Genomic DNA, 24,903 nt, shown 5'->3' with positions numbered 1-24,903 from the left:
GCGATACATCTTTACGTTCCAAAGCACAAAGTGAAGATCGATCGAGTTATAGAAACTCAATATGCACGCCTTTTCCAAAGGGAATTCAAAATGACTTCACTATCCAACCAAACAACGACTCCTCCTTCTTTCCCAACAACTCTCTCCTAATTCTCTCCTTTTCTCTTCCCCTCACTAGCACACTCACCATATACATACACGCGTATACATATGTACATATATATATAAACACACCCTCTCAACTCTCATTCATCAATCAAACAAAAAAAACAAACCTCACCCCCATGGATTCCCTTCTCATCACCCTCCTCATCACGGCCGCCACGTCAGCCTACCTCATCTGGTTCTTACTCCTCGCCCGGACCCTATCCGGCCCGCCCGCCTGGCCCCTCGTGGGCAGCCTCCCCTACACCTTCCTGAACCGGCGCCGCTTCCACGACTGGATCGCGGCCACCCTCCGCTCCACGGGCGGCGCCGCCACCTACCAAACATGCACCATCGCCGTCCCCTTCCTGGCCCGGCGCCAGGGGTTCTACACCGTGACGTGTCACCCCCAGAACATCGAGCACATCCTGCGGACCCGGTTCGACAACTACCCGAAGGGCCCCACGTGGCAGACCGCCTTCCACGACCTCCTCGGGCAGGGCATCTTCAACAGCGACGGGGACACGTGGCTCATCCAGAGGAAGACCGCGGCGCTGGAGTTCACGACGCGGACGCTCAGGCAGGCCATGGCCCGGTGGGTCAGCCGGACTATCCGGACCAGGCTTTGGGTCATACTTGAGAAGGCGGCAAAGGAGCGGAGAGCCGTTGATTTGCAGGATCTGTTGCTGAGGCTCACGTTTGATAATATATGTGGCCTTACGTTTGGGAAGGATCCAGAGACTTTGTCGCCGGAGATGCCCGAGAATCCGTTTGCTGTGGCGTTTGATTCTGCTACGGAGGCGACGTTGCAGAGATTGCTTTATCCTGGCTTTTTGTGGAAGTTGAAGAAGCTTTTTGATACCGGAGCCGAGAGGAGGCTTAGTAGGAGCTTACAGGTACATACTCCCTCCGTCCCATTCTAACTGACACATTTCATAAAATAAAACGGCTAAAAATCTCATGCTGAATAGGAAATGCTCCACTTAGTGAAGCGGAAGGAGTATCACTCAACTTTGTTTTCTCATTGCATGCATGTTGTTGCTTTATTATATTAATAATTAATAATTAATAATGTATTAGAAGGCCTAACATTAACATGAACATGCAAATATATCACATGCATTGAGATTTAGGAGGTAATGAAATAATATAACAATATCTCACTAGTAAAATGAAACTATTACTATGATATAAGTCTGATTGGTCACTCATCCTGTCACTAATTGGTTTTCCGTGAATAGGTGGTGGAAAGGTACATGTCGGAAGCCCTAGACGCGCGAAAGGAGAGGCCATCCGACGACCTCCTCTCCCGATTCATGAAGAAGAAAGACGCCGACGGCAACCACTTCCAGAGCTCCGTCCTCAAACGCATCGCCCTCAACTTCGTCCTGGCCGGCCGCGACACCTCCTCGGTCGCCCTCAGCTGGTTCTTCTGGCTGGTGATGAACCACCCCGCCGTGGAGGCCAACATCATCCGCGAGATCTCCTCCGTCCTCTGCTCCACCCGCGGCACCGACCCTTCAAAGTGGACGGAGGAGCCGCTCACCTTCGACGAGGCCGACGCCCTCGTCTACCTCAAGGCCGCCCTCGCCGAGACGCTCCGCCTCTACCCCTCCGTGCCGGAGGACTTCAAGTACGTCGTCGCAGACGACGTCCTCCCCGACGGCACGGCGGTGCCGGCCGGATCGACGGTGACGTACTCGATCTACTCGGTGGGGAGGATGAAGAGCATTTGGGGAGAGGACTGCTTGGATTTCAAGCCGGAGCGATGGATCTCCGCCGCGGGCGATCGATTCGAGGCGCCCAAGGATGCGTATAAGTTTGTGGCGTTCAACGCCGGGCCGAGGACGTGTTTGGGTAAGGATTTGGCTTATCTGCAGATGAAGTCGGTGGCGGCGGCGGTGCTTCTCCGGTACCGGCTGGCGCTGGCGCCGGGGCACCGGGTGGAGCAGAAGATCTCGTTGACGCTGTTCATGAAGAACGGGCTGAGGGTGAATCTGATTCCGCGGGAGTTGGCGAGGCCGGCTGACGTGGCGGCTGCAGTGTCGGCCTAGGCGGTGGAAATGGACATTTTTATGATCGGAAAATGGGGAATTGGGGTGTGAATTGGAGGGGCATAGTTGTCATTTGGTGATTTGTGAAATTGAATGTATGTGTTTATTTGGGTTGTGTATTTACGATACTCTATATTAATACAAATTGTATACTATAGAGTGTATTAATGGAAAAGAACTTGTCTTTGTATACAATCTCCTTTAATTTTTAATGTATACATATAATAAATCAATTATTTTCCGATCAAAATGATCATGTACTAGTAAATTGATTTTTGGAATTCCCTGATACTTAATTAAAGGTTTCATAATTATTTATTTATTCGGATAGGATAGTGATCAATTGAGATCTTTTATGCTAATTGAAAAATGAGATGCAATATCAGCTACTCATTTTTATTAAATGAGTGGTCCAGATTTTTCCACGTGAAAAATATCTTTAGATTAATTAATTATGAAAGGGCAGAATGGTAATATCATGGTACATTTTATTCAATAAATATTTTTTTAAATTTTTAATTTTTTTTTTAATTTTTTGTTTTATTTTTTTTTTAATTTTTTTTACTTTTTTTATTTTTTATTTTATTTTTCAACTACATATACAATTCATGTCAACTACATATACAATTCATGTTAACTATGTGTACAATCCATGTCAATTACATGCATATAATGTCAACTACATATACAATTCATGTCAACTACACACATATAATGTCAACTATGTGTACAATCCATATCAACTACACATATATAATATCAACTATGTGTGCAATTCATGTCAACTACATATACAATTCATGTCAACTACATGTACAAATCATGTCAAAAAGTATTTATTGAATAAAGTTGTTGACATTTGATGTGTAGTTGACATGAAGTATATACGTAGTTGACCAAAAAAAAGAATTTAAAAAAAGAATTTAAAAAAAAAATTAAAAATAAAAATAATAAAATAATAAAATAAATTAAAATAAAATAAGTATTTATTGAATAAAGTTGTTGAAATTTGATGTGCAGGCTATTGACGATAATACCCCTAGTTGACATAAACTACATGTTGACATTTCATAAATATTCTGGATGAGAATTGAGATTGTCATTCTCAATTAAGTTCAAAAATCTCAACCTAACAAGACCCTATTCATATATATATATATATATATATATATATATATATATAGATTCCTTTTGTACATATAATTAGATAAATTATTGTACGGCGCACTGTACAATTAGGAGTAATTAGATGAATTTTGTGCGGGCGCGCTGATCGTCATCGTGGCCCGTCCTTCTTCCCCCTCCTGCACTGCCGCCTTCATTTGCACTCATCGTGCGCGCACACGGGAGAGTGCCTCAATATAATACTATATGCTGATGGTAAAATAGCAATTTTAGAGTTGAACATTTCTTGATCTAATTAAAAGTTGCAAATTTAGCAAGTACTTCTTCTAAAGATAGCGACTCTAGATACGATATAATCCCTCTCCTTTTAAAAAATTAGGTAAAGTTGTAAATGACCTAGATTTTAATACATAATTGATAAAATAAGTGAAATAGAGTGAAAATATAGTGAAAGTAGTGTTAGCTGATTGTAGGGTTCACGTTTAAAATGATATGTATGATTAGTATTTGTTTAAAAAATATATTTTTAGGGACGGAAAGATTATTATTTTCGATATTATCCATGTATAACTTAATTTAGTGTCCGCAAAACCGAGCTCAGGTAACAAGGCATATTCGATTACTCTCTTCGTCCCTGAAAATCTGTCACTTATTTCCATTTTTTTGTATATTCCTAAAAATTTGTCACTTATTTCCATTTTTTTATATGTCTCTAAAAATTTGTCATCTTTCACTTTTACTAATTTTGATAGTGAGCCCTACATTTCACTAACTCATTTTCGCTCACATTTTATCATAAAACTATATAAAAGTAGGACTCATATATTACTATTCCCTCCGTCCCCCAAATTTCATCACATTTTGATTGGGCATGGGTTTTAAGAAAAGTAATAAAAAGTGAGTTGAAAAAGTTGGTAAAGTGTGGGGTCTACTACTAAAAATGGTAAAATATGAAATGTGATAAATTTTATGGAACGAACGAAAATAGAAAAATATGACAAAATTTCAGGGATGGAGGGAGTATCTTTTTCAATTCACCTTCTATTACAATTTTTTTTAAAAATTGTTAGGGACTGAGAGAGAATTATTTTCACATTGTGTGATTAAAAAAAAATACTTAAATTAATTCTGGTTCGGTCCGATTTGAATTAAAGTTTCTCTTAATTACTCCTATTATTTATTCTTAATAAATGATGCAAGTCAAGTAGCCATTCTGATAGCTTTGCATGTGCGTAACAATTACATTTGCTAAATATACTTTGATTATTCACATTTTAAAGCACATTTGTAGATTCCCAACAACCATCTACTTTAAAAAAAGTAATTGAGCTATGAATGAGTGATATTTAGTTGAGACTTGAGTTTATTCAATTTATAAAGCAAGTACGTGCTTGTTTTTCCGCCTATGCCCATATGCATTGGAATCACATTTGTAAATTCCTAACAACTATCGTCTCTGTAAAACGTAATTGAGCTACGAAAATATTTAGTTGAGACTTGGAATAGCTTATTTTACACTCTCCTTATTTTATTAAAGACCACCTAAATCTGTACATTAAAAATAATAATTTAACCTTTTTAACTTATATCATTCATTATAATTAATAATAAATGCTGATACATATAACTAATTATCGAATTCCGTAAAATATTTTAAATGAATTTCCTGTTTTGTTAAAAAAACTATACTACCTTTTGAGGCTCTACCAGTTTCTCTGATCAACTTTATTAATTAGTTTTTGGATGATTTGATGCTGGTATTGACTTGAATCTAATTTACCATTTCTATTCGCAGAAATCATTCTTATATGCATTGTTCATCTGAATCAATTATGTTTTCCAATATAGACTTGGACAAGACTGATAAGAAGGTAGCTCCATTTGAGTTTTCAGTCATGTAGTTTGTATAAGGGAATTGACAATGGGACGCCCTATGCACCGCCACGTCAGCATTTTATCCTTCTCCTATTCTACCTGCAGTGGGGCAGACTATAGCCCGCCCTAAGCGACGCCCTAAACATTTTACTTCTATTTTGTATTTATATTTTTATGTTTGCAAATGTAAAAATAAAAACAAACAAATAAAAACAACACAATTAAATGGAAATTCTAAATTTACTTAATTAAAAAAAAGTTACAAAATAAGAAATAAAAAAAAAAGCACTAAATACAAAAAAAGGAGGCTAGCTAGAGAAGTCCCAACTTGCGGCTGAGGCCATCGATCATCCGCTGGATGCCCTCGATTTGAGCCGGGTTGGTCGCCTGCATGAGGGCGGTGTGCGCGTCCAACAACGTCCTGTAGTCGGAGGAGGCCGCCAAATCCGCGTACGTATGGGCCGCAGTCGAAGTCGCGGACGGCGTCGAACTCGGGGTCGGCGACGGGGCCAGGTCAGGCGGCGCGGCGGAAAAGGATGTGGCCTTGCCCTTGCCCTTGGCAGCCTTGACGCCAGGGGGACGCCAGGAAGACATCGGTATGCCGGAACTCTCATTCTCGAACACCGGACTGTTGAGGTCCATTGGAACGCGCCGCTATCGCTACTTGTATAATCAGTGAAGGTGCGCTTCGACGTCCTCCTCCTCGCCGCCGTCGATTGGGGAATCACACCACCAACGAACTTCTTCTTGTCCCTCAAGAGCGCCCAGGACTGGTACTGCTTGAAATTGCCGTACAATGAAATGTACGACTGCATCGCTTTGTCCCGCACATCCGCGAGACTCTCGCCACTGGCCTGCTCCCTCTCGCACTTCTCGTACTCCCCCGCGAACAAATTTACCTGCTTCTTTATTTGATCCCAGTGCTTGCGGAGCTGCTCCCTGCGGCGTTTGTACGCGTACGCCGACTTGGCCGCGTTGTATTTCTCGGCGATGCGCTCCCAATACGCAGTCACCTTCTGGTTGTTGGCGTACACCGGATCCTCCGAAACATCAATCCAACATCTCGTCAAGATGATGGATTCGGGGTCGGAGTAGTTCATCTTTCCCGAGGCGAACTCTTCACACACCTCCGTTGTAGGCAACTTCTGGGCTCGTGCCTTGGTCCGCTTCTTTTTGGTGGCGGACCCAGAAGCGGCGGCGGCGGTGGGGAGAAGGTTCCATGTCGGACAGCCCGTATGAGTCAGTGCTGAAGTCGGGATCGTAAACCACCGAACATCGGACTATTCGGGTAATCTCCAGAATCCATTTTGCTTGAAATGTAGAAAATGTAGTGAATTTGAGAGTGAAGTGAGTGAAAAATGAAGTGAAAATGAGAGGAATATATAGGTTTTGAAAATTTAATAAAATTAAAAAAAAAAACGGAAACGCGTCGCATCGTCCGTGACCCATCGTCCGCGTCTTCCACAGTGGCGGACGATGCGACGGACGATGGGTATCCTCCGCGCACGATGGGTAACCCATCGTCCGCGATGCTGCAGCATCGTCCGCTCCATTGCGGATTCCCTAATATTCTTATTTATGTATTCATGGAGAGGCTCAGAATCATGTGATGTCTGCTTTACACATTCTCACTTTATTCTAGCAGTCTCGAAAAAGAGGCATCATTCTTGACTCATGTTGAAATGTCACGGATGAAGTTCCTGTAGTACACTAGTAGTATGTAAGTAGATTTTATATGCAGGTATAGATGTTGTATATTTGTGTGTACACCTCAATTGATGTAACCTTTCATGATCTGGATCATCCAGAATATTGGCAAATTTTCAAGAAACTCTTTTGCAACTTCTAATCCTGCTTGTTTGTGGTTTGGCTCCTGATATATCCAGGCAAGTTTCCTCATTTGGTATCATCTGCAGATCTGAACGTAGTTATCTTATGTTTTTTACTGTAGCTGTGTTGGCAGTCTAAGTAGGCTTCTATCATGTTACATATAATGGTTCTCACTCAACCTACCCTATTGTGTCAATTGGAGATCCATTTGATAAGGTTGGTTACTGTAGGGTGTCATCACACTTTGAAGATCCTCTACATCTGGAGTGGCTTTTCATGTCAGGTTGTAGGCGATGACTTGTTGATGTCATATCCAAAACGAATTCAGAGGGTCGCACATGAGACAGACTTCTAATAAATAATAATACGAAAATTGTTGTTATTCAACTTTTAAAGTTAAATTCTTGTCTGCATTTTCACTATAAGCAAAAGATGAACATATGAAGCACTTTAGAGCATGAAGAGGGAAGTTATGCCTTTACTTTTGAGATTTTCTTTTCGAAAAGAAGTTATTAGCTCAGTTGAAATAGAAATCTGATGATGCAGATGGAGAATTATATCTATGTTATCAAGGGTTGTCAATGATGTTGATTTTAATTAATCACTACTTAATTATTATACATTTATATTCTATGACAATGTGTTCCTTAGAGCATCTATAATGCAGCGGGCTGGACCGCGCTTGGGTCCTGGCCCGCGTCACCGAATGTTGGAGGGGAGAAAATCGCGGCCTGGGTCCGTCCCGTCCCAGCGTTAGTCGTGCCCGGGCTGGCGTTGGCGAGTCCCGGCCCGGCGTTGGAGGTGTTTCGGGCCAGATCGCAACCCCCAATTTTTTATTTTTTATTTTTTTCAATTTTTTTTCCTATTTATACTCCATTTCTTCAACATTCTTCCAACACTTTCTCCATTTCAATCCTCTTATTTCAATATTTGTTGTGTCTGCTATGGAGTGGTTTAACAGCGACGAACGACAGATGAACGAGTTCATCAACGCCAACAACTGGTACGTGCCGGCATCACCCAACCCAAATGCAACGCCTAGTCCGGGATGGCTTCCAACATGGTAATACCATCGCCAGGAGACATTGTGGCTGGCCAAGAACTTAGTTGACGTCTCCGAGGATCCTATCATCGTCAACCAGTAGAGTGGCAAAGTGTTCTGGGAGCGGATTGCCCAGAAGTACAACGTTGGTCGACCTAGAGGGTCGTTCGAGCGTAGCTACGTGAAGCTACGCAAGCATTGGGGTCGGGTCCAGAAGGAGATGAACAAGTGGAATGACAAGTGGACTAACGTAGTCCAGATGTGGCCGAGCGGGCACAGCGATATGGACCTCGTGGAGAAGGTTAGGGCGAAGTTTTTCTTTGACTGGAAGAAGCAACGAAAGAAGCAGTTCAAGTACTTCGACGTTTGGATGATTGTCGAGAAGAGCCCGAAGTACACCGGTGGGACAGAACCGGTGGCAAGTGGGACGCCGAAGAGAACCAAAGTTTCCACCGCCGGAAACTACTCTTCAAGTGAAGGAGGTATGGCAATCGATCTCAACGTGACAGACGACAACGTCTTCCTCTCATCCCTTGGTACTCAAAGCCGTCCGATGGGAACAAAAGCGGCAAAGAAGAAAGCGAAGGGGAAGGCAACTACTAGGAGCTACCCCACTATGCCGCTGCCGCCGCCCAATCCTTCTCTGGATAAGATATCCGACTCTATGTCGGATATGAGTATTACCTTGCGGATGGGCCAGTTGACGGAGTGACATCGAGGGACACCTCGACAATATCGGAGTTCGAGCTCGAGTTGCACCATGAGATGATCGCTTACCTTTGCGCACAAATTCAAAATAAGTAGTTTATTTATTTATTTTTATTTTTTTATGACTTGTATTTTTATTTTCTAGGATTTGTAATTTTCTTTTTCTAGGATTTGTAATTTTAATTTTTCGACTGAACAATGAATTTTCACGATTTTAATTGTTCAACGTATTATATTTTACAAGTAACATATGTTGTAGTTGTGAATAGTACAATTTAATAGTTGTGGGAATGATGACGTGGAGGGGACTTAGGGCTTGAATCCGGGCCAGGGTTGTGGATGCTCTTACTGCTATCACTACGTGGAGGGGACTTGGAGCCTGAATCTGGGCCAGGATTGTGGATGCTCTTACTGCTCTCACTACAAGTTCAGTCAACCAGGTGGGAACTGTAACTAACGCCATTGAAGCAGTCAAGTTCGCTAATTAGGGAGTGGTGATTTCTCAAGTTGTGGGAAAAGTGAAGATTCTTTCTTAGCTGATATAGCTGTTGGTCTTGCTACTGCCTAAATTAAGGGAGGAGCGCCTTGTCATGGGGAAAGAGTACAAGTATAATCAGGTTAAGATCTATTCCCCCTGTCTCCCAATAAGTGTCCATTCACATTCTATTAGCTCATCATACTCATATTTCATTATAAAACAAATATTTAAAAATGTCCACTAATTTCTTCAGCCCACTTTTATTTTACATTTCTTAAAACTCTTACCGAGTAAAAAATGGACACTTAGTGGGGGACAGTGGGAGAAGTATTTTTGTCCTTTGTTTGTTTGCCCTTCCATTAAGTATGGTCGAAGGGTGGACACTGACTTGCTCCAATTTATGTTGCTTAGTTCACATCCATGAGCCTGATACCTTCTCAGTTTCTTATTGATAACATGTTTAGACTATACTAATATAGCTAAACTGTTCCTCTGTATCTTAGAATTGAGGAAGAGCTAGGTGATCAAGCAATATATGCTCTGGAAGAATTTTTAACAATATCCATAGTTTTTTTATTCACCAGATTTTCCTTGAGCTAATGCAGCTCCCATTAGTCTCTCCTGTTGCTCAACACATGACATAGGGGAATAGCTTATCCTATAAAATTTATTTTGTACATGAGCTGCGCTAAGCAATTCAGATTTTATATGTATCCAATTATAGTCTAATCTGCAATTAGCTGAACGCAGTATCAAACTTTAGCACGTAGTTAAGTGAAGCTCTATCAGGCTTTATAAAGTTCTAATAACCCTAAACAAGTCGAAGAACAAGAGCATTACATGGAATTATGCATGATTCAATTGATCTGAAACTTGACTTGAAAATTTTCTCACAAAATTGGCCTTCAAAAATATCACTGACTCTGCTAAATTGGGACTTGGACATATTTCTCTACTAGAGTGGCAAACTGGTAATCAACCACAAAAAGAGGTGCAAATATCTAACCATTAACAACGATAAGAAATCAAGTAACAAGATCCAACACAATGAGTAACAAATCCTGGAACAGAATGCATATACACTAAACCAGTCTTGTGGATTAGCTTTGAACGATATCAAAGTCAGTTTGTAATGAGATCAGGGCTTAGGACTTCATCTCTTCCTCATCCTCCTCAATCTTGGGAGCCAAGTAGAATCTTATGTAGCCCATCTCTGCTATCTTGTACTCAACCACCACAGGAAGCTCTGAGGACAAACTTAAGGTGACAGTGCTAGACAATGGGGTTGCCTTAGTGAAGGAGTTTAGATACCTCAGAGCAAATGTGAGAGATACAGGCTCATTCATCTCAATCACAGTGGCATCTTCTGGCTGCACAACATAAGAAGAGAAGACTATCTCAGTCATCAGCCATTTACAACATCTAATATAATGTCCTTACTAAACATCACCTTGTCAACAGTGGTGTTCTGCCTACATACAATGTTTGCAGTTCCAATATCACCTCTGGATGAGAACTTAACACCTTCCTTTGTAACAGAGATGACAACTGCATGAAACAGAGACAGGGGTGAGTCTTGCAGCATTTACACTATATCTTAACACATAAAATATGTTGGCACTTCACCTGTGTCGCCAATGCTACTAAGATCCTTACAGATCCTAGAGAACTCAGCAGATGGCATGCGAACTATAGCATGGTACTCAGCTTCTGGGATTCCTAGATGCTCACTGTCAATGTCCATGAGCTTCATCTCAAAATCTGAGATCTTATCTTGTGCTGTACAACATCAGAATTTGACAAAAACAAACTCAGCAATGCATTCAAACATGAAGAAAAAAACAGATTTATGATGTAAATATCAAATCCAGACTACCCAAAGTTCTATACATGCGCCAAGATTACCAACAAACTCACTAGAGTAATTACCAAATTCCATCACCAAAGATTGCTACATAAAACTCCATTCACCTTCACATATGCAAATCTACATGATAGTATTAAATCATCAAATTAATCACTCCTCAATTAAATCACACCAATCTTGCGATGAATAAGGAAACAGTTATCATTATTTACTAAGGTAAAATCATTGATTTTAACATATGGTGATAAAAGAAGTGCATGCTTGCTATAAGACTTATTAGAGCATCTAATTTAGGGCATTATCTTGAGAAAGAAAATAAATAGCTATAAAATGATCATAAATAGAGGAATGAAGGAAATGGAACGTACTGGGGCTTTCAAACATGAAGGTGACAGTGTCGCTGCCGTCGTCGGCCTTCAAAGTGATGATATCGTCATTCCCGGCGCACTTGAGCATTTTAGCCATGTTGTTGAGATTCATCCCCATGGAGATGTTCCGGTCGCAGCGGTAGTGCTCGAATCCCTCCGAACGGAGCAGCAGCGCCACCAGCGCCACGTGGCTGGAATCCATAGCCTGCAGCGAGAAACCGGTGGCGGAGCAGTCGAAGTTGGCATCGGTTACTAGCTCCTTGATCGATTCCAGAACCTTCTTCAACAGACTCCCCTGCACTAGACGGAGCTCCAACATCTTCACCTGATTAGTAGAAAAATGGGGAAATCTTCGAGGATTTTGGAGGGAAAGTTTGGGGAATTAGGGTTAGGGTTGAAATTATTTGGGGCGGTGGAGGGGTTGGGTTTATATAGAGATATGACGTTGCCTTTTAGAATGGCGGGAAATTTCGGGGTCGAAATGCAAATATTTTTATTTCCCGCCATGAGTAATAAATGTATGATGGGCCGGGCGGGCCAACAAATCGCAGCCTCACAGAAAATGGGCTTTTCAGTTGTAATAATGAAGTAGGAAGCCCAATTTCAAATTATATCTTAATTTTATCGATACAACTTGGCAAACAAAATCTGAGATCTTATCTTGTGCTGTAAGACATCATAATTTGACAAAAACAGACTCAGCAATTACTTGGCAAAATGGAGATTTATAATTTAAAGGTTTAGGGATGCATAATATTGTAAGTACTACACAATATTCTCTCTATTTTGTCGAATACAGTAAAATAATATATTTTAATTAGATATTGGATCTTTATAAAATTTAAGATAGTAACTAGTAAGCATGATTGATTAGTTTTAATTAGAATAATTAAATACTATTGTCCTTACAAATTGAAGTGCGTCTCTTTGCTAATCCAACTTGCAGAAATTCTTATGCACAAGATATCATGAAAACATCATATAAATAAATATTAAGGGACAGTTTAATATCCACTGCGTTTCTGACACAACATTATACAAATACAAATTCTCCCCATTATTCTCCCCATTACTACGAGTTCTTTCTTAGGAAATTTTAGTAGCAGAAAATTATCAATGTATTTCTTGTATTTCTACCTCAGCATGTTGAGGGGGAGGATGAATGACCACATTATCATCATCTGGCACACATTCTGGTTCATTATTATCCTCTGCCACACCTTCTGGTCCATTATCAACCTCTGCCACACCTTCTGTTGATTCTTTCGCAATACTAGAATCCACAACAGGATTAAGTCTTGATGAACTCCTAACATTGCTGCACTTATGTACAATAAAATTGATGCAGTTATGTACAAACTGGCTGACGTTGGTGGTCACTTTTCGTCCAATTGATGTTTCCGAGCAAACCAGAGCTAATCCAGTTACTGATCCTATTATGATGAACAGCCCTGCAAACTCGTAGAAAGTAAGACTCGAGGATCCTACTGAGATCCTTGGGGAAGAGTATCCGGGGCCAAAATTCGTTTGCTCTATCTCTGTCATGTTTGAGCCTTGAGTAACATCCAAGATGGCCTTTGAGAAATGGGCAACCAAAGAAGAGCCCTTCGGAAATGCCTGTATAATATATTGATGAGTTTTGAGAAGCAAACTTATAGAGTTGATAAATGAAAAACTTACAAAGCCAAAGCCACCCATCCGGTATGTTGGTCCGACCATTTTGTATTTATTGTTGTATTTGTAGAGAAAAAGTTTCATGTAAGGGATTTCATCAAATATGGCGTCTATGCCTCCATCTTCGCTTCCCAATTGCATCGCTTCATGGTATTCTTCGGCTGACGCATAAGCCTTCAGTCTTGAAACATTGATATTTAGATGAATAATCATATAATTTTTCAAGAAGGATCCATTTTGGTATCCGACGCTGTAATTGTCTGAAAACGCAAACTTCAGTTGATCGACGGTCAGGATGGCTGATAAGTTTGCCGTGTAGCTCTGCATTAGTATAAATGCCATGAACAACCAAAATACTAACACCAGAGTAGACCAGCCATTTGACACCATATTTCCTATCCAAAGTTCAAAACAAGAAACATTTAGATATATTTCAGGTTTTGAAATCTTAGAGTTGAGCGAAAGAAGAATAGATTACTTTCAGGGAAAGCAAGAACTGAAATTGGAAAAAAATAAACCACTCCAGACTTCTCCTTTGGCGCCATCGCTGAATCTGCTTCACTACTAACAACACGGTGTTCCAACACGAGAAGAACAATTCCCATCACAGCGCACGACACGATGATCGCCAACCAGAGATCCCAGTTCAGGGGCTTAACGAAAATCCACATGTCGGACGGCTTCCTATTTCTGACCACTAGCACAACTCCTGAATCAGAATATGGGAGTGAGAAATCAACATATTCAGCCCTTGGAGCCCAATTCGTCGTGTCTCCCACCACCATATCGAATTCCTACTTTGAGAATAGAAAGGGAAACACAACGTTAAAGGAAGCCTTGTTCTAGCACAATTCATGTAATGATAAAACGATATTACCTCAGGTATCTTTTGTAGCATGTCATCGTAGCTCCAATTGATATCTCGGGTATCATTGTAGATACAGAACTCATAGTCCATGCGAAAAGGTAGCGCCTCTAGTGTAGCCAAGAATATATCTATAGAAAATCCAGATGCTTTTACATGGCCATCTCCAAGATCTGTTGCATGAACAAATTCTTTGAATCCATGCTTCCAAGGAAATCCAACTCTGAGTTTCCCAGACGAGGGAATAGCCCAACCGACTGGTCGTGTAAGAGATTCTCCTGGCCACACAATAATTTTGAGTTCGTCTGAGTAACTTGTGCTAATATCTCTTACTATTCCTCTGCCTGGCATCCAAAATCCAACAGTTTTCTCTCCACTTCCAATCACATTGAATATCTCAAACTCGGACGCCTTAAGCTTCCCATCAACCAGTTCAAACTCCCCACTCAAACCTCTAAATTTGATGTTTGACAGTTTGTTGATAAGTTTAGGTCCCAATGTTGAGACACTCAAACTTTTCTGTGTTCCATTTGTGGTTGCACTGATATTCAACATGGAAGAGTTTATCTTTTCCACTGCAAATGCTAATGCAGTGACCGCGTCGTAAGCCCACAACCATAGGCATTTGGTTCCATAACTGAACCACTGCTCAAAGTTACATTTCTTTTCCATCTTCCTCGGAAACTATCAAGGTCTTTTGAGCGCGACATGCAAGGTCTAATGCCGATAACACCTTCCATAGAATCATGGGTAGTAAAATCCATGGAATCCATGAAAATTGACAGACTATTCGAGATGATCCATGCATACCCTTCACTCATGAACCCTGCTCTTTTAGCAAGAGGGAACAGGCGGTTTCCAAGGTAGACGTTCATGATCACCAAGAACACACGTGTCTGCCGCGTTACTAACTTGTTGAGTTCTTTCAAGATATCGCAATCATCAGCTGAATTCAGGATAGCCACCATGTATGATAGTCCAATATCAACCTTTTGGAATTCCTTGTTTAAAAGAGACACAAATTGACTGCCATAGTCTGTGTCTTCATACAAAACAACCAATTCCGACCATTTGAATGCCTTGCAAATGGCTGCAAGAGCTTGTGCTTGCACAGCGTCGTCTGGGGTAGTCCTGACCAAGTAGTGGTTGTCTGCATAGGAAGTGGCCTTGCTACTTGAAGTGAAGGAGATGATCGGAACACGGACATTTTGGCCGAGTGCTGCAATGAATGCATCTTCTGTTGATCTTTCTGGTGCTATGACTCCTTGCACTGCCTCCTGCTTCAGTAGCTCTACAACTGCATCACAACTCTTATTATTATTGATGCATAAATCAATTACTCCCTCCGTCCATCAAGGCGAATTTGACTGGTCACGGGTTTAAGAAATGTAGTAAAAACTGAGTAGAAAAGGTTAGTGCATGGAAAGTGGAGTCTTACTTTTATATATTAGATTTATAGTGAAATAAAGTTAGTAAAATGTGGGGTACATTACCAAAAATAGTAAAAAAGTAATTGGGACATTTATTGGAGGACAGACAAAAATGACAAAATAAGATCACTTATTGGTGGACCGAGGGAGTACTAGATGAATCATTCATGGAAATACACAATTGTCTTATAACTAATGCAAAATTGATAAATACTCATATCAAGATGCATGTAATAGTATTACTCAAATCTTTAAGGTAATATATTACTCCCTCCGTCGTCTGTGAATAGGAGTCACATTTTTTTCATTTTAGTCCATCCGTGAATAAGAGTCCCGGTTCACTTTTACCATAAATAATAATATGGTCCAACATTTCAGTAATTCATTTCACTCACATTTCATTTAAAATTAATACTCCTATACAAGTGAGACTCATATTCCAATAACTTTTTTCCACCCACTTTTCTTAACATTTTATAAAATATGTTTCGCCAAGAAATGGAACTCCTAATAGCGGAAGGAGGGAGTAGTAGTTAAAATAAGTTGGGATATTCATGGTGATATAGTAATCCTTCCCCCATAATAGATGACGTACTAAAATGAAACGGGTTTTTAAGAGATGTTGTTTTGTGTGTTAGATGGAGAGAGAAAATATTATATTTATAATTTAAGGGAAATGATTTTTTGATATTATGGCACTGGCATAACAGGGTTAAAATAGGAATTATACATTATCTTTTATTTTTAATTAAATTTATGTTTTTATATATACATTATTGCCCCTAGATACATAATTATCTTATTATCTATATCTGGGAAGATTAATTATTAATTAAGATCATGACTTGATTATTGGAAATATATATGGAAGCAGCGGGGCCCACACCTTTTAAATTTGACCCAAATATAACTTCTCTTCGAAATTCAGTTAACAATTTTATAATGTGTTTGGAAAATAAGACAATCAAAAGAATCAAAAGATAAGAAAAAAGTTGATTGATTTCACCAATTTTCCAATAATAATGAAAAATATTAAAAGAAATAATTAGAAAAATTGAATTCTTTAATAATTTTTGAAATATATACTTCATCCATTTCATAAACATTGAGACTTTTGAGAGTGTACAAATTATAATACATATTGGTAAAAATAATAGAAAGATATAAAAAAATGATTGAATAATATCAATAGAAAATAAGATATGTCATTAGAGAAAAAAATTATCAAGAAAAAGAACTAGATTATTTTATGAGACTGATCAAAATGAAAAAAAATGTCAATTTATATGGAACGGATGAGTAAAATGAGTAAAATTTAACACTCATCTAATCAGGTTCATTTTGTTTAGTCCACTACAATTAATATCATTTTTTATTTAGGGAAATTTTCTTCACAATTTTTTACGCTTTATCTCTACTAGTTTATCCATTTATTTATGGAATGTTACTTCACATTAAAATTTTATTTATGATATACTAATACAAAGTGAGTTTATGGTTTTGATTTAATTTCGTAATTTTGATTTTAATTATTTATTTCGTAAAATTTAATTTATTTAAATTTTTTGATTTTGAAACGTTACAATCCGACCTCGACCAAAAAAAACAATCACATATTGTAACTCGTCTATTTAATATTTTAAAGTTATATAAGTTTATATTTTCGCTCTTTCTTTATAAATTATTAGAACTTTTCACTCAATTCACTATAGTATGCAACCAATTAAAATTTAGTATATGATAATACTAATTGTGATTTTAATAGTTTCACAGTATTCTTTACTTTCCAAGAGTTTAATATCTTGAAGTTTTTAAAATTTTCAAACGTTACGCTAAACCTCGATCAAACAAATAATAATATATTTTTAATTTCTTATTTAATATTTTAAAGCTACATTGATCGTAATTTCTCTTTTTCTTTTTAAATTATTAGAGTTCTCGGCAAATTAATAATGATGAATTTCTTATCAAATTTTGTGTTCATAAATTTTAGTTCAAATAATTTAATAAAATATACTATATGAATTATTAAAAATTTGTAATCTGATTTTAATAAAATGTAAATATTTAGATTTAAAATATATACCCAAATTTTTTTAATTTTTAATATTAATAAACTTATTTTTATCAGTTTTTAATTTATTCGCAATTTTTTAAAAAAAATATTAGAGTTTTTAGCTCAAATTCACTATGACATGCAATAAAATAAATTTCACTAATTGAATTTACGATTTATTATTTTAAAAATTCATAATTTTGGTTTTAATTTCTAATATATTAATTTTTTAAATTCTTCTTTTTTAGAACATTACAATTGAACATCGATTAAAAAAATAACCACATGTTCTTAACTCTTCTATTTAATTATTTTGAAGTTGTATGCATTTAATATTTTCTTTGTTCCTTTTAGCTCAGCTCACAGTAACACGCAACAAATTAAAATTTGATATATGATTATATTAATAGTAATTGTGTTTACGATTTTGATCCTAATTGTTTTCTTTCCAAATACTAATTTTTTAAAATTATTAATTTATGTAATGTTACGTCGAACCTCAATCTTTAAAATAATCACATATTTTTTTTCATCTATTTAATACTCTGGTGAAGCTATATGGTTAATAATTCTCTTTTTCTTTCTAAAATATTAGTGTTTTTAGCTCAATTCATTGTAATATACAACAAATTAATATTTTCGATATATGATATAGAATTATATTTAAATTTATGGTTTTAAGAATATCATAATTTTAATTTTTTACTTTACAAAATATTAATTTTTTAAATTCATAATTTCTGAAACATTGTAGTTGAACCTCGATAAAAACAATTGCATATTCTGAACTCATATATTTAATATTTTAAAATATATATGAATATTTTTTTTGTTTCATTATAAAATATTATTAGCTCAATTCACAATAACTTGCAACAAAGTAGAATTTTTTACTAGTATATAACATATTATTAGTTGTGTTTATGGTTTAAAATTTTTATTTTAGTTCTTTACTGTCCAATATATTAGTTTCCAAATTTTTGTATAGTTTCATCGAACCTCAATAAAAAATAATAGTCACATAATTTTTTCTCATGTATTTAATATTTGAAAGCTATATAGTTAATATTTTATTGTTTTTCTATAATATTACAATTTTTAGCTGATCAATTCACTGCAAGATGCAACAAACTAAAATCTGACATGTGATATATTAATACAAATTGAGTTTACCGTTTCGATTTTAAAATTTTCATATTTTTATTTTAATTCTTTAATTTCAAAATAGTACTCTAGTGGAGTACTACTTACTAAATTTATTTAAATTTTTAATTTTTAAAATCTCATGGTCTAAAGTTAAGATAAATATTTTATAAAATCTATAGTGGAGTAATTGATAGTTCAGAAAGAAACTTAATTAATATTTTAAATTAGTTAAATGATTATATTTTAATTTTTGTTTATCAAAATTTAAATTATAAAGTTTGTATTCTTAAATTAAATTTGAAACGAAGCAATTAAAACTTCCAATTGAATGAATACATTATGCTTCCAAAAAATGATAGTAGCATTCAAAAAATGATCATATTATACTCTAGTATTGTATGATCAACGTTTTTTTAGAATTGCTCAATTAAATTGATAAATGTCCAAAACTGCAAATCTTAGGTAAGTATATAAATATGTATCAAGATGAAATGGTTACAATTTACAATGCTATGATATAATTTTACATAAAATAACAATAGGGTATATTAGTCAAAATATAATAATGATTATGGCAAAATAAATATACGGATATTATGACGTAGAAACATTATGCATCTAAATCATTACCCTTATGTTAATGTGAGAGGGAGTTTTTTCTAAAGAGGGAAATGTGACATTTTTTGTGGGACAAACTAAAAAGGAAAGTGTGATATCTATTATGGGATGGAAGGAGTATAATTTTTATAGACATTTCAAAAGGAAACAAAATGATTATTTTTATTCTTTAGGGAGTAGATATAGTGTCTTATTGTTAGTTTTTGAAAGTCTTTTTATGATTTATTCAAGAATACGTAATTGCATGACCAAGAAAGAAGAAAAAGAAACGACAATGTATGGATACTGACTAGACACGATACACACATCATGTGGATATCATATTAAGTAATAATCTGAACTAAAAACAAATAAATGAAAGCTTTAAATTGCTCAAGACAAAATTCGTGTGTTTTTTCACAAAATACGTTGGTGGATCATATCAAAATAAAACCAACAAGAATTATTGAATAGATAAATTTTGTTCTGCAGAAACCAAAACCGAACACGTCCTCAAACTACAAAAACTCTATGTAGCTCCATTTATTTGATCTAACATTCCAGAGCATATTTTGCCACGAATTAAAGCCAAAAACATGATTAATTAGAATAATTTTCTATTAATTTTAATCTCCTATAAAAATGAGACTTTCAAAAAAGTTTATTAAATTTAATGCAAAAAGGAAAAAAGTCTCTTTCTCACATCCATTATTCATTACATCAGACCTAATAAAAATATCAAATAACAAAGCAATACAGAAATAGTTAGTGTGAGAAAAAATTGATTGGAGTACTATTAATAAATAACGAAGTTCACTTAATTAAAAAAGAGAAACTTACCAATATAATTAATTTTTATAAATAATTAATACAACAATTAAATAAGAGTATAAAAAAAAGATACCTAGTCTAGTTTGTCTCATATCTCGACTAATTATGAAAGTCAAAACTACTCTTGCTTAAATCAATCCTATAGTTTTACTTTAAAAACCATATCAATCCCATAATAATGGTCAATTTAGTAAAAGAGAGTGGATTGAAAAAATTAATGGAATATGATTTCACTTTTACACGAGTAATAAAATGTCAGTGGAATGTAAGACCTACTTACCATTTTATAGTAAAAAATAAAAGTGGACAATTAATATGAGATGAACAGTAAAAGTAGACAATTAATTAGGGACGAACACAAATGACAAAAATGGATAATTATTGGGGACGGAGAGAGTAATAATTTTGGTTGTTGACTTTGCACTTCGTAATTACCTCATCACGAAAGATCGTTTGCTAACATAAACTAAACAGATTCTTGCACAAGTAACCAATGCAAATAAATTAGCAACAAGAGACAAGAAATATATATACATATTTTTTGGTTATAAAACATACCTGCAAAGTTAGCATCAAGTATAGTGTCTGCATTTCTAGTGTGAAGCTGCAACCTTGTTGCATAACTTGGATGTTTTTTGTAAAAATCTTCGACGGCCATTTTCATGCACAAATCCACCATGGATCCCATCGGCGAGTTCGTGTCGAGAACTACACCGATGGGGATGGTCGAAGGCTGTGCCCCTTCGGAACTTCCATTTTCGGCAGCAGTGTTGGTGAGGCTATCGAACAACAAGAATACTATCAGAATATGGACTGTGAAGAGATGAGAGTGATTAATAATATTGTTTAGCATGGCCATTACTTTTCGCCTTGTTCATTGTTATATCAACTACATGAGTAGTTTTTTATAAACACAGAAAAGATCTGCGCAATAAGTAGTAGAAAAAAACGCGTTGAATAATTCAACATACATAGGAGAAAATTGATTAACTTAGTTATGGTCGACGATGAAATGAAAAACTGAGAAATGAGTTTTTTTTTAATATTCTAAATTATTAGGCTATATAAATGTTTAATTTCACAATCCATTTTAATTTATGTTCACACTTTTTTTAGTTAATTATTTTCAAAATTTGATGGCATAGAAATTCAATCTATTTCCTCTCGTATAGTCGTCGTCAAAAATTATACATCACCTATTTTATTACACGTTATTAAGTTTAATACAGTTCAATTTATATCTTTCCTTTTCTTTTAATGAGACATGTCATTTTAGTTGCTATGGATTGTTACCATGATAGTATCACATAATTTAATAAGTTTATTGTTTTCTTATGATTATGATTATAAAAAAATTAGTACTAATAGATTAAAAATAAATGCACTGCATTTTCATACCATTATTTATACTAATATTTTTTAAAAAAAAGTTACTACACGATGGTGTTATTAGTGTAGGTAAAATTACATAACATATCACAAATAATAGTGAACATCTTTTTTTCCTTTGACTATGTATCAATATCAAATTAGCTACTCATAAACACTGCAAAAACTTATCTTTTAAGAATACAAAATTGAGAAGTTATTACTAGCATTTGAATTTTTTTTTAAAAATAATCATAATTAATGATGTAAAAGAAAGCGTGTCCTTAAATTGAGGACAAATTATCATAATCTTTTGATTTTTATGGACGTTTCCACTTGTGTCCTCTAATTTTAGTTGGGACAATAGCAACAAAGACACTTGATGAAGCGTTGATGTTATAGTTATAGACACATCGTTAAACGTCCTTAGCAATTTTTTTTTATCGTTGTAGCGTTAGAAATATCACTAGAGGTCGTTAAACATAAGTCGGGGCATATTCCGAAAAATGATTAAAGTTGGAGACACATGTACATGTTCATATTTACAATAAGATCATACTAACACACACGTACCATGGCCACTGCTTCCATTTTCAATTTTCGTTTATTTTATCCTAACACCGTACTGTTAAATCATTACTTTAGAGAATATGGACATTTGATGTGTGATCAAATACTAACTAAGTTACGGTAATAATTAATAACTAATATCAATTTTTACTAACTAAGTTACGGTAATAATTAATAACTAATATCAATTTTATATGTTAAAAACATCAACACAAAGACATAAATTTATCAATTTTGTTGTGTTCATAAACTTATGTCTTTATGTTGACATTTTAAATTTACATGTTGTATTGAATAATTATATCTTTGTGTTGATAATTTTAATACACAATATTGAAAGTTATTAGTTATTACTGTAAATTAGTTAGCACACTAACGCAATCCTTTGTAGGAATCAACTATCGTACATAATAAAAAGACTGTTATTTAAATTGTAATAGTATTTCTTTCAAAATTTTATTCAAATGTAATATACTTTTTAAATAACAATATTTGAGTTGTTCTAATTCTATATCATAGATAAGCGATGAATTATTTGCAAGTACACTCATAGCCCATAGGCCATGACGCCATGTTTGGTTGTCAGAAAGTAAAGTTGGTAAGAAAAATTATTCTTAGGAAAATGAATCCCAGAAATATAATTCCTAATAATTTTACTTTCACGTGTTTGAAAAATATCAAGATTTTAAATTTTATATTTGATTAAAACACAACCTAAAAATATAATTATTATGTTTTCTATTTATAAAAAAGAATAATAGTATAAAATTTTTAATAAATTATTAATTATAAATGAGAATAATTATATTATTATATTTATTATTACGATGAATTGTTTAAATATGGATCATCCATCATAATTATAATAATATAATTGTAACTATAGTTACATGGATTATTATAATCATAAACAGTTATACGAGGGAACATCGTTTTTAGTACATCAACTATCCCAAATGAACAAATTTAGTCCGTAACATTTCATAATATTTTTTGAGGTCCATCAATTATAAGTTAATATCAATTCTACAAGTTGTGGCTAATTCCAATATTTTCATGACCAAAGTACCCTTAAGGCTATGAAGGGCAATTCAATCTATTTACCCTCTCATTTTCATTAAAGTATGCAATTTGGTTTTCTTTCTTTATTCATCCACTTACTTCTTTCTTCTAATTTATTTGGGATTAGGTTTAATAGTTTCTTATACTATTATTATTAAATACATAGCATACCTTATTTGAATATTATGATATTACTTTCTAGTGCTAGTTAATACTTTTATATGGTTACATTCTCAATTATTAAGATAAATATTTTATTTTAATGAATCTCATAATTTTATTACTGAAAATCTAAGTTAATCATAATATATACTAATATATAGTATATTGAAATAAAAATTTAATAAAGTAGAAAAAATATGATTCACGAATAGTCAATGAATATATATGAGAACTATAAACAATTTTCATGATGTTGTTGTAAATGACCTAATGATAATATTAATACGCGATATTGTGATATTAAACAATTGATAGCAACTATTGATTTTTTATTTAGTTAAACAATCATAAATTTAAATTAATAATATATTCAACTAAGAATGCCATTGTCTTTTTTATTAAATTGATTAATGATAATTTCAACTAATTTTTTTAGACTATAATTACTACATAAGAGTAAGAGTAGATAAAATAAAACTTAGCTCTCAGAATTATTTAAGATTTTGCGTATGTTAATGAATTTTAATTTTATTTTTAATTGTCAATTTTGTATTGCACTTAAAAATAACATATTCTTCTATGTATAGCTTTAAGATTGAAAAATTAATATTCCATCTAATAAATTGAACTATTTTTATATACAAATATTGTATAAATATAATATTTACATATATTTATACCTAAATTATTTCACTATTAATATTAAATATAGTACAATGATTTAAAATATTACACATAAGTAAAACTAAACGTAAATAATTAATAGTAATAAAATATTAATATCATAAAGATATTTTTATTTTGAAATTAAAATTAGAGGGAACATCTTTTTTGGTACATCAACTATCTCAAATTATACACTTTAATGAAAATGAGAGGGTAAATAGATTGAATTGCCCTCGTGGCCTTAAGGGTACTTTGGTCATGAAAATATTGGAAATAGCCAAAAATTAGTTGAATTGATATTAACTTATAGTTGATGGACCTCAAAAGATATTATGAAATGTTACGGACCAAATTTGCTCATTTAGGATAGTTGATGTACTTAAAAAGATGTTCCCTCTAATTACGTTAATAAATATTATTAATATTATTATTATTATTATTATTATTATTATTATTATTATTATTATCATCATCATCATCATCATCATCATCATCATCATCATCATCATCATCATCATCATCATCATCATCATCATCATCATCATCATCATCATCATCATCATCATCATCATCATTATTATTATTATATTTAAAAATATTATAATTAAATAATTTTATAATTTAAAATTTCACTATGATTTTATTTATTAAATATTAATTTCTTAAATAATAAATAATATTTATTATTATATATTAATCATTTAATTAATTAATAATTATTATAATAATAACAATTATATATTAATATTATAATAATATAGTTATGATTATGATAATTTTAATTATAGTTATTTGTATTGAAATTAAGTATGATTTATAATTTTAAATTATATTTAACATTGTAAATAATAATAATAATAATAATAATAATAATAATAATAATAATAATAATAATAATAATAATATACATTAAATATGTAGTAATCTAAATTTGGGAAAAAAGAATATCTAAGAAAAGCTAGGATTCAGATTCCTGGAAAGTTGT

At 34.4% G+C, this 24,903-nt stretch overlaps 3 protein-coding genes and 1 pseudogene across 4 annotated transcripts; 2 read left to right on the top strand and 2 right to left on the bottom strand.

Moving 5' to 3' along the window:
* The first annotated feature begins 212 nt into the window (after positions 1-212).
* Positions 213-2,393, top strand: CYP86A1 (cytochrome P450, family 86, subfamily A, polypeptide 1). The gene is made up of 2 exons (XM_048114463.2): positions 213-1,040; positions 1,386-2,393. Exons 1-2 carry the CDS (start codon positions 285-287, stop codon positions 2,196-2,198), a joined length of 1,569 nt encoding a protein of 522 aa, XP_047970420.1. The 5' UTR covers positions 213-284; the 3' UTR covers positions 2,199-2,393.
* A 5,683-nt stretch (positions 2,394-8,076) lies between these two features.
* On the top strand, positions 8,077-8,782 carry LOC125194989 (uncharacterized). The gene is made up of 2 exons (XM_048093199.1): positions 8,077-8,091; positions 8,174-8,782. The coding sequence occupies exons 1-2, from the start codon at positions 8,077-8,079 to the stop codon at positions 8,780-8,782; spliced, it is 624 nt and encodes a 207-aa protein (XP_047949156.1).
* Positions 8,783-10,228: 1,446 nt separating this feature from the next.
* LOC125205651 (DNA sliding clamp PCNA) lies at positions 10,229-11,903 on the bottom strand. The gene is made up of 4 exons (XM_048104716.2): positions 11,492-11,903; positions 10,883-11,035; positions 10,707-10,804; positions 10,229-10,626 (listed from the first exon to the last, which is right to left on the bottom strand). The coding sequence occupies exons 1-4, from the start codon at positions 11,808-11,810 to the stop codon at positions 10,402-10,404; spliced, it is 795 nt and encodes a 264-aa protein (XP_047960673.1). The 5' UTR covers positions 11,811-11,903; the 3' UTR covers positions 10,229-10,401.
* Positions 11,904-12,483: 580 nt separating this feature from the next.
* LOC125194980 (glutamate receptor 2.8-like) lies at positions 12,484-20,963 on the bottom strand (annotated as a pseudogene). Its single transcript, XR_016135344.1, has 5 exons — positions 20,649-20,963; positions 14,043-15,327; positions 13,644-13,959; positions 13,172-13,560; positions 12,484-13,108 (listed from the first exon to the last, which is right to left on the bottom strand). The product of XR_016135344.1 is annotated as a glutamate receptor 2.8-like (transcript).
* Positions 20,964-24,903: the final 3,940 nt, after the last annotated feature.

Source organism: Salvia hispanica, chromosome 2 (assembly GCF_029641045.1).
Source record: "Salvia hispanica isolate PSC_SH4W2 chromosome 2, Shi_PSC_v1, whole genome shotgun sequence".
In the NCBI taxonomy this organism is placed as follows: Eukaryota; Viridiplantae; Streptophyta; class Magnoliopsida; order Lamiales; family Lamiaceae; genus Salvia; species Salvia hispanica.
This window is presented reverse-complemented; position numbering and strand designations above follow the sequence as displayed.

Excerpts from the sequence above, each read along its gene's own strand:
- CYP86A1 (XM_048114463.2), top strand. The coding sequence starts at position 285 with ATGGATTCCCTTCTCATCACCCTCCTCATCACGGCCGCCACGTCAGCC. Across the intron at positions 1,041-1,385 it reads GGCTTAGTAGGAGCTTACAG|GTGGTGGAAAGGTACATGTC; the intron begins GTACATACTCCC and ends TTCCGTGAATAG.
- LOC125205651 (XM_048104716.2), bottom strand. The coding sequence starts at position 11,810 with ATGTTGGAGCTCCGTCTAGTGCAGGGGAGTCTGTTGAAGAAGGTTCTG. Across the intron at positions 10,805-10,882 it reads TAGTAGCATTGGCGACACAG|TTGTCATCTCTGTTACAAAG; the intron begins GTGAAGTGCCAA and ends TGTTTCATGCAG. Across the intron at positions 10,627-10,706 it reads AGAACACCACTGTTGACAAG|CCAGAAGATGCCACTGTGAT; the intron begins GTGATGTTTAGT and ends TATGTTGTGCAG.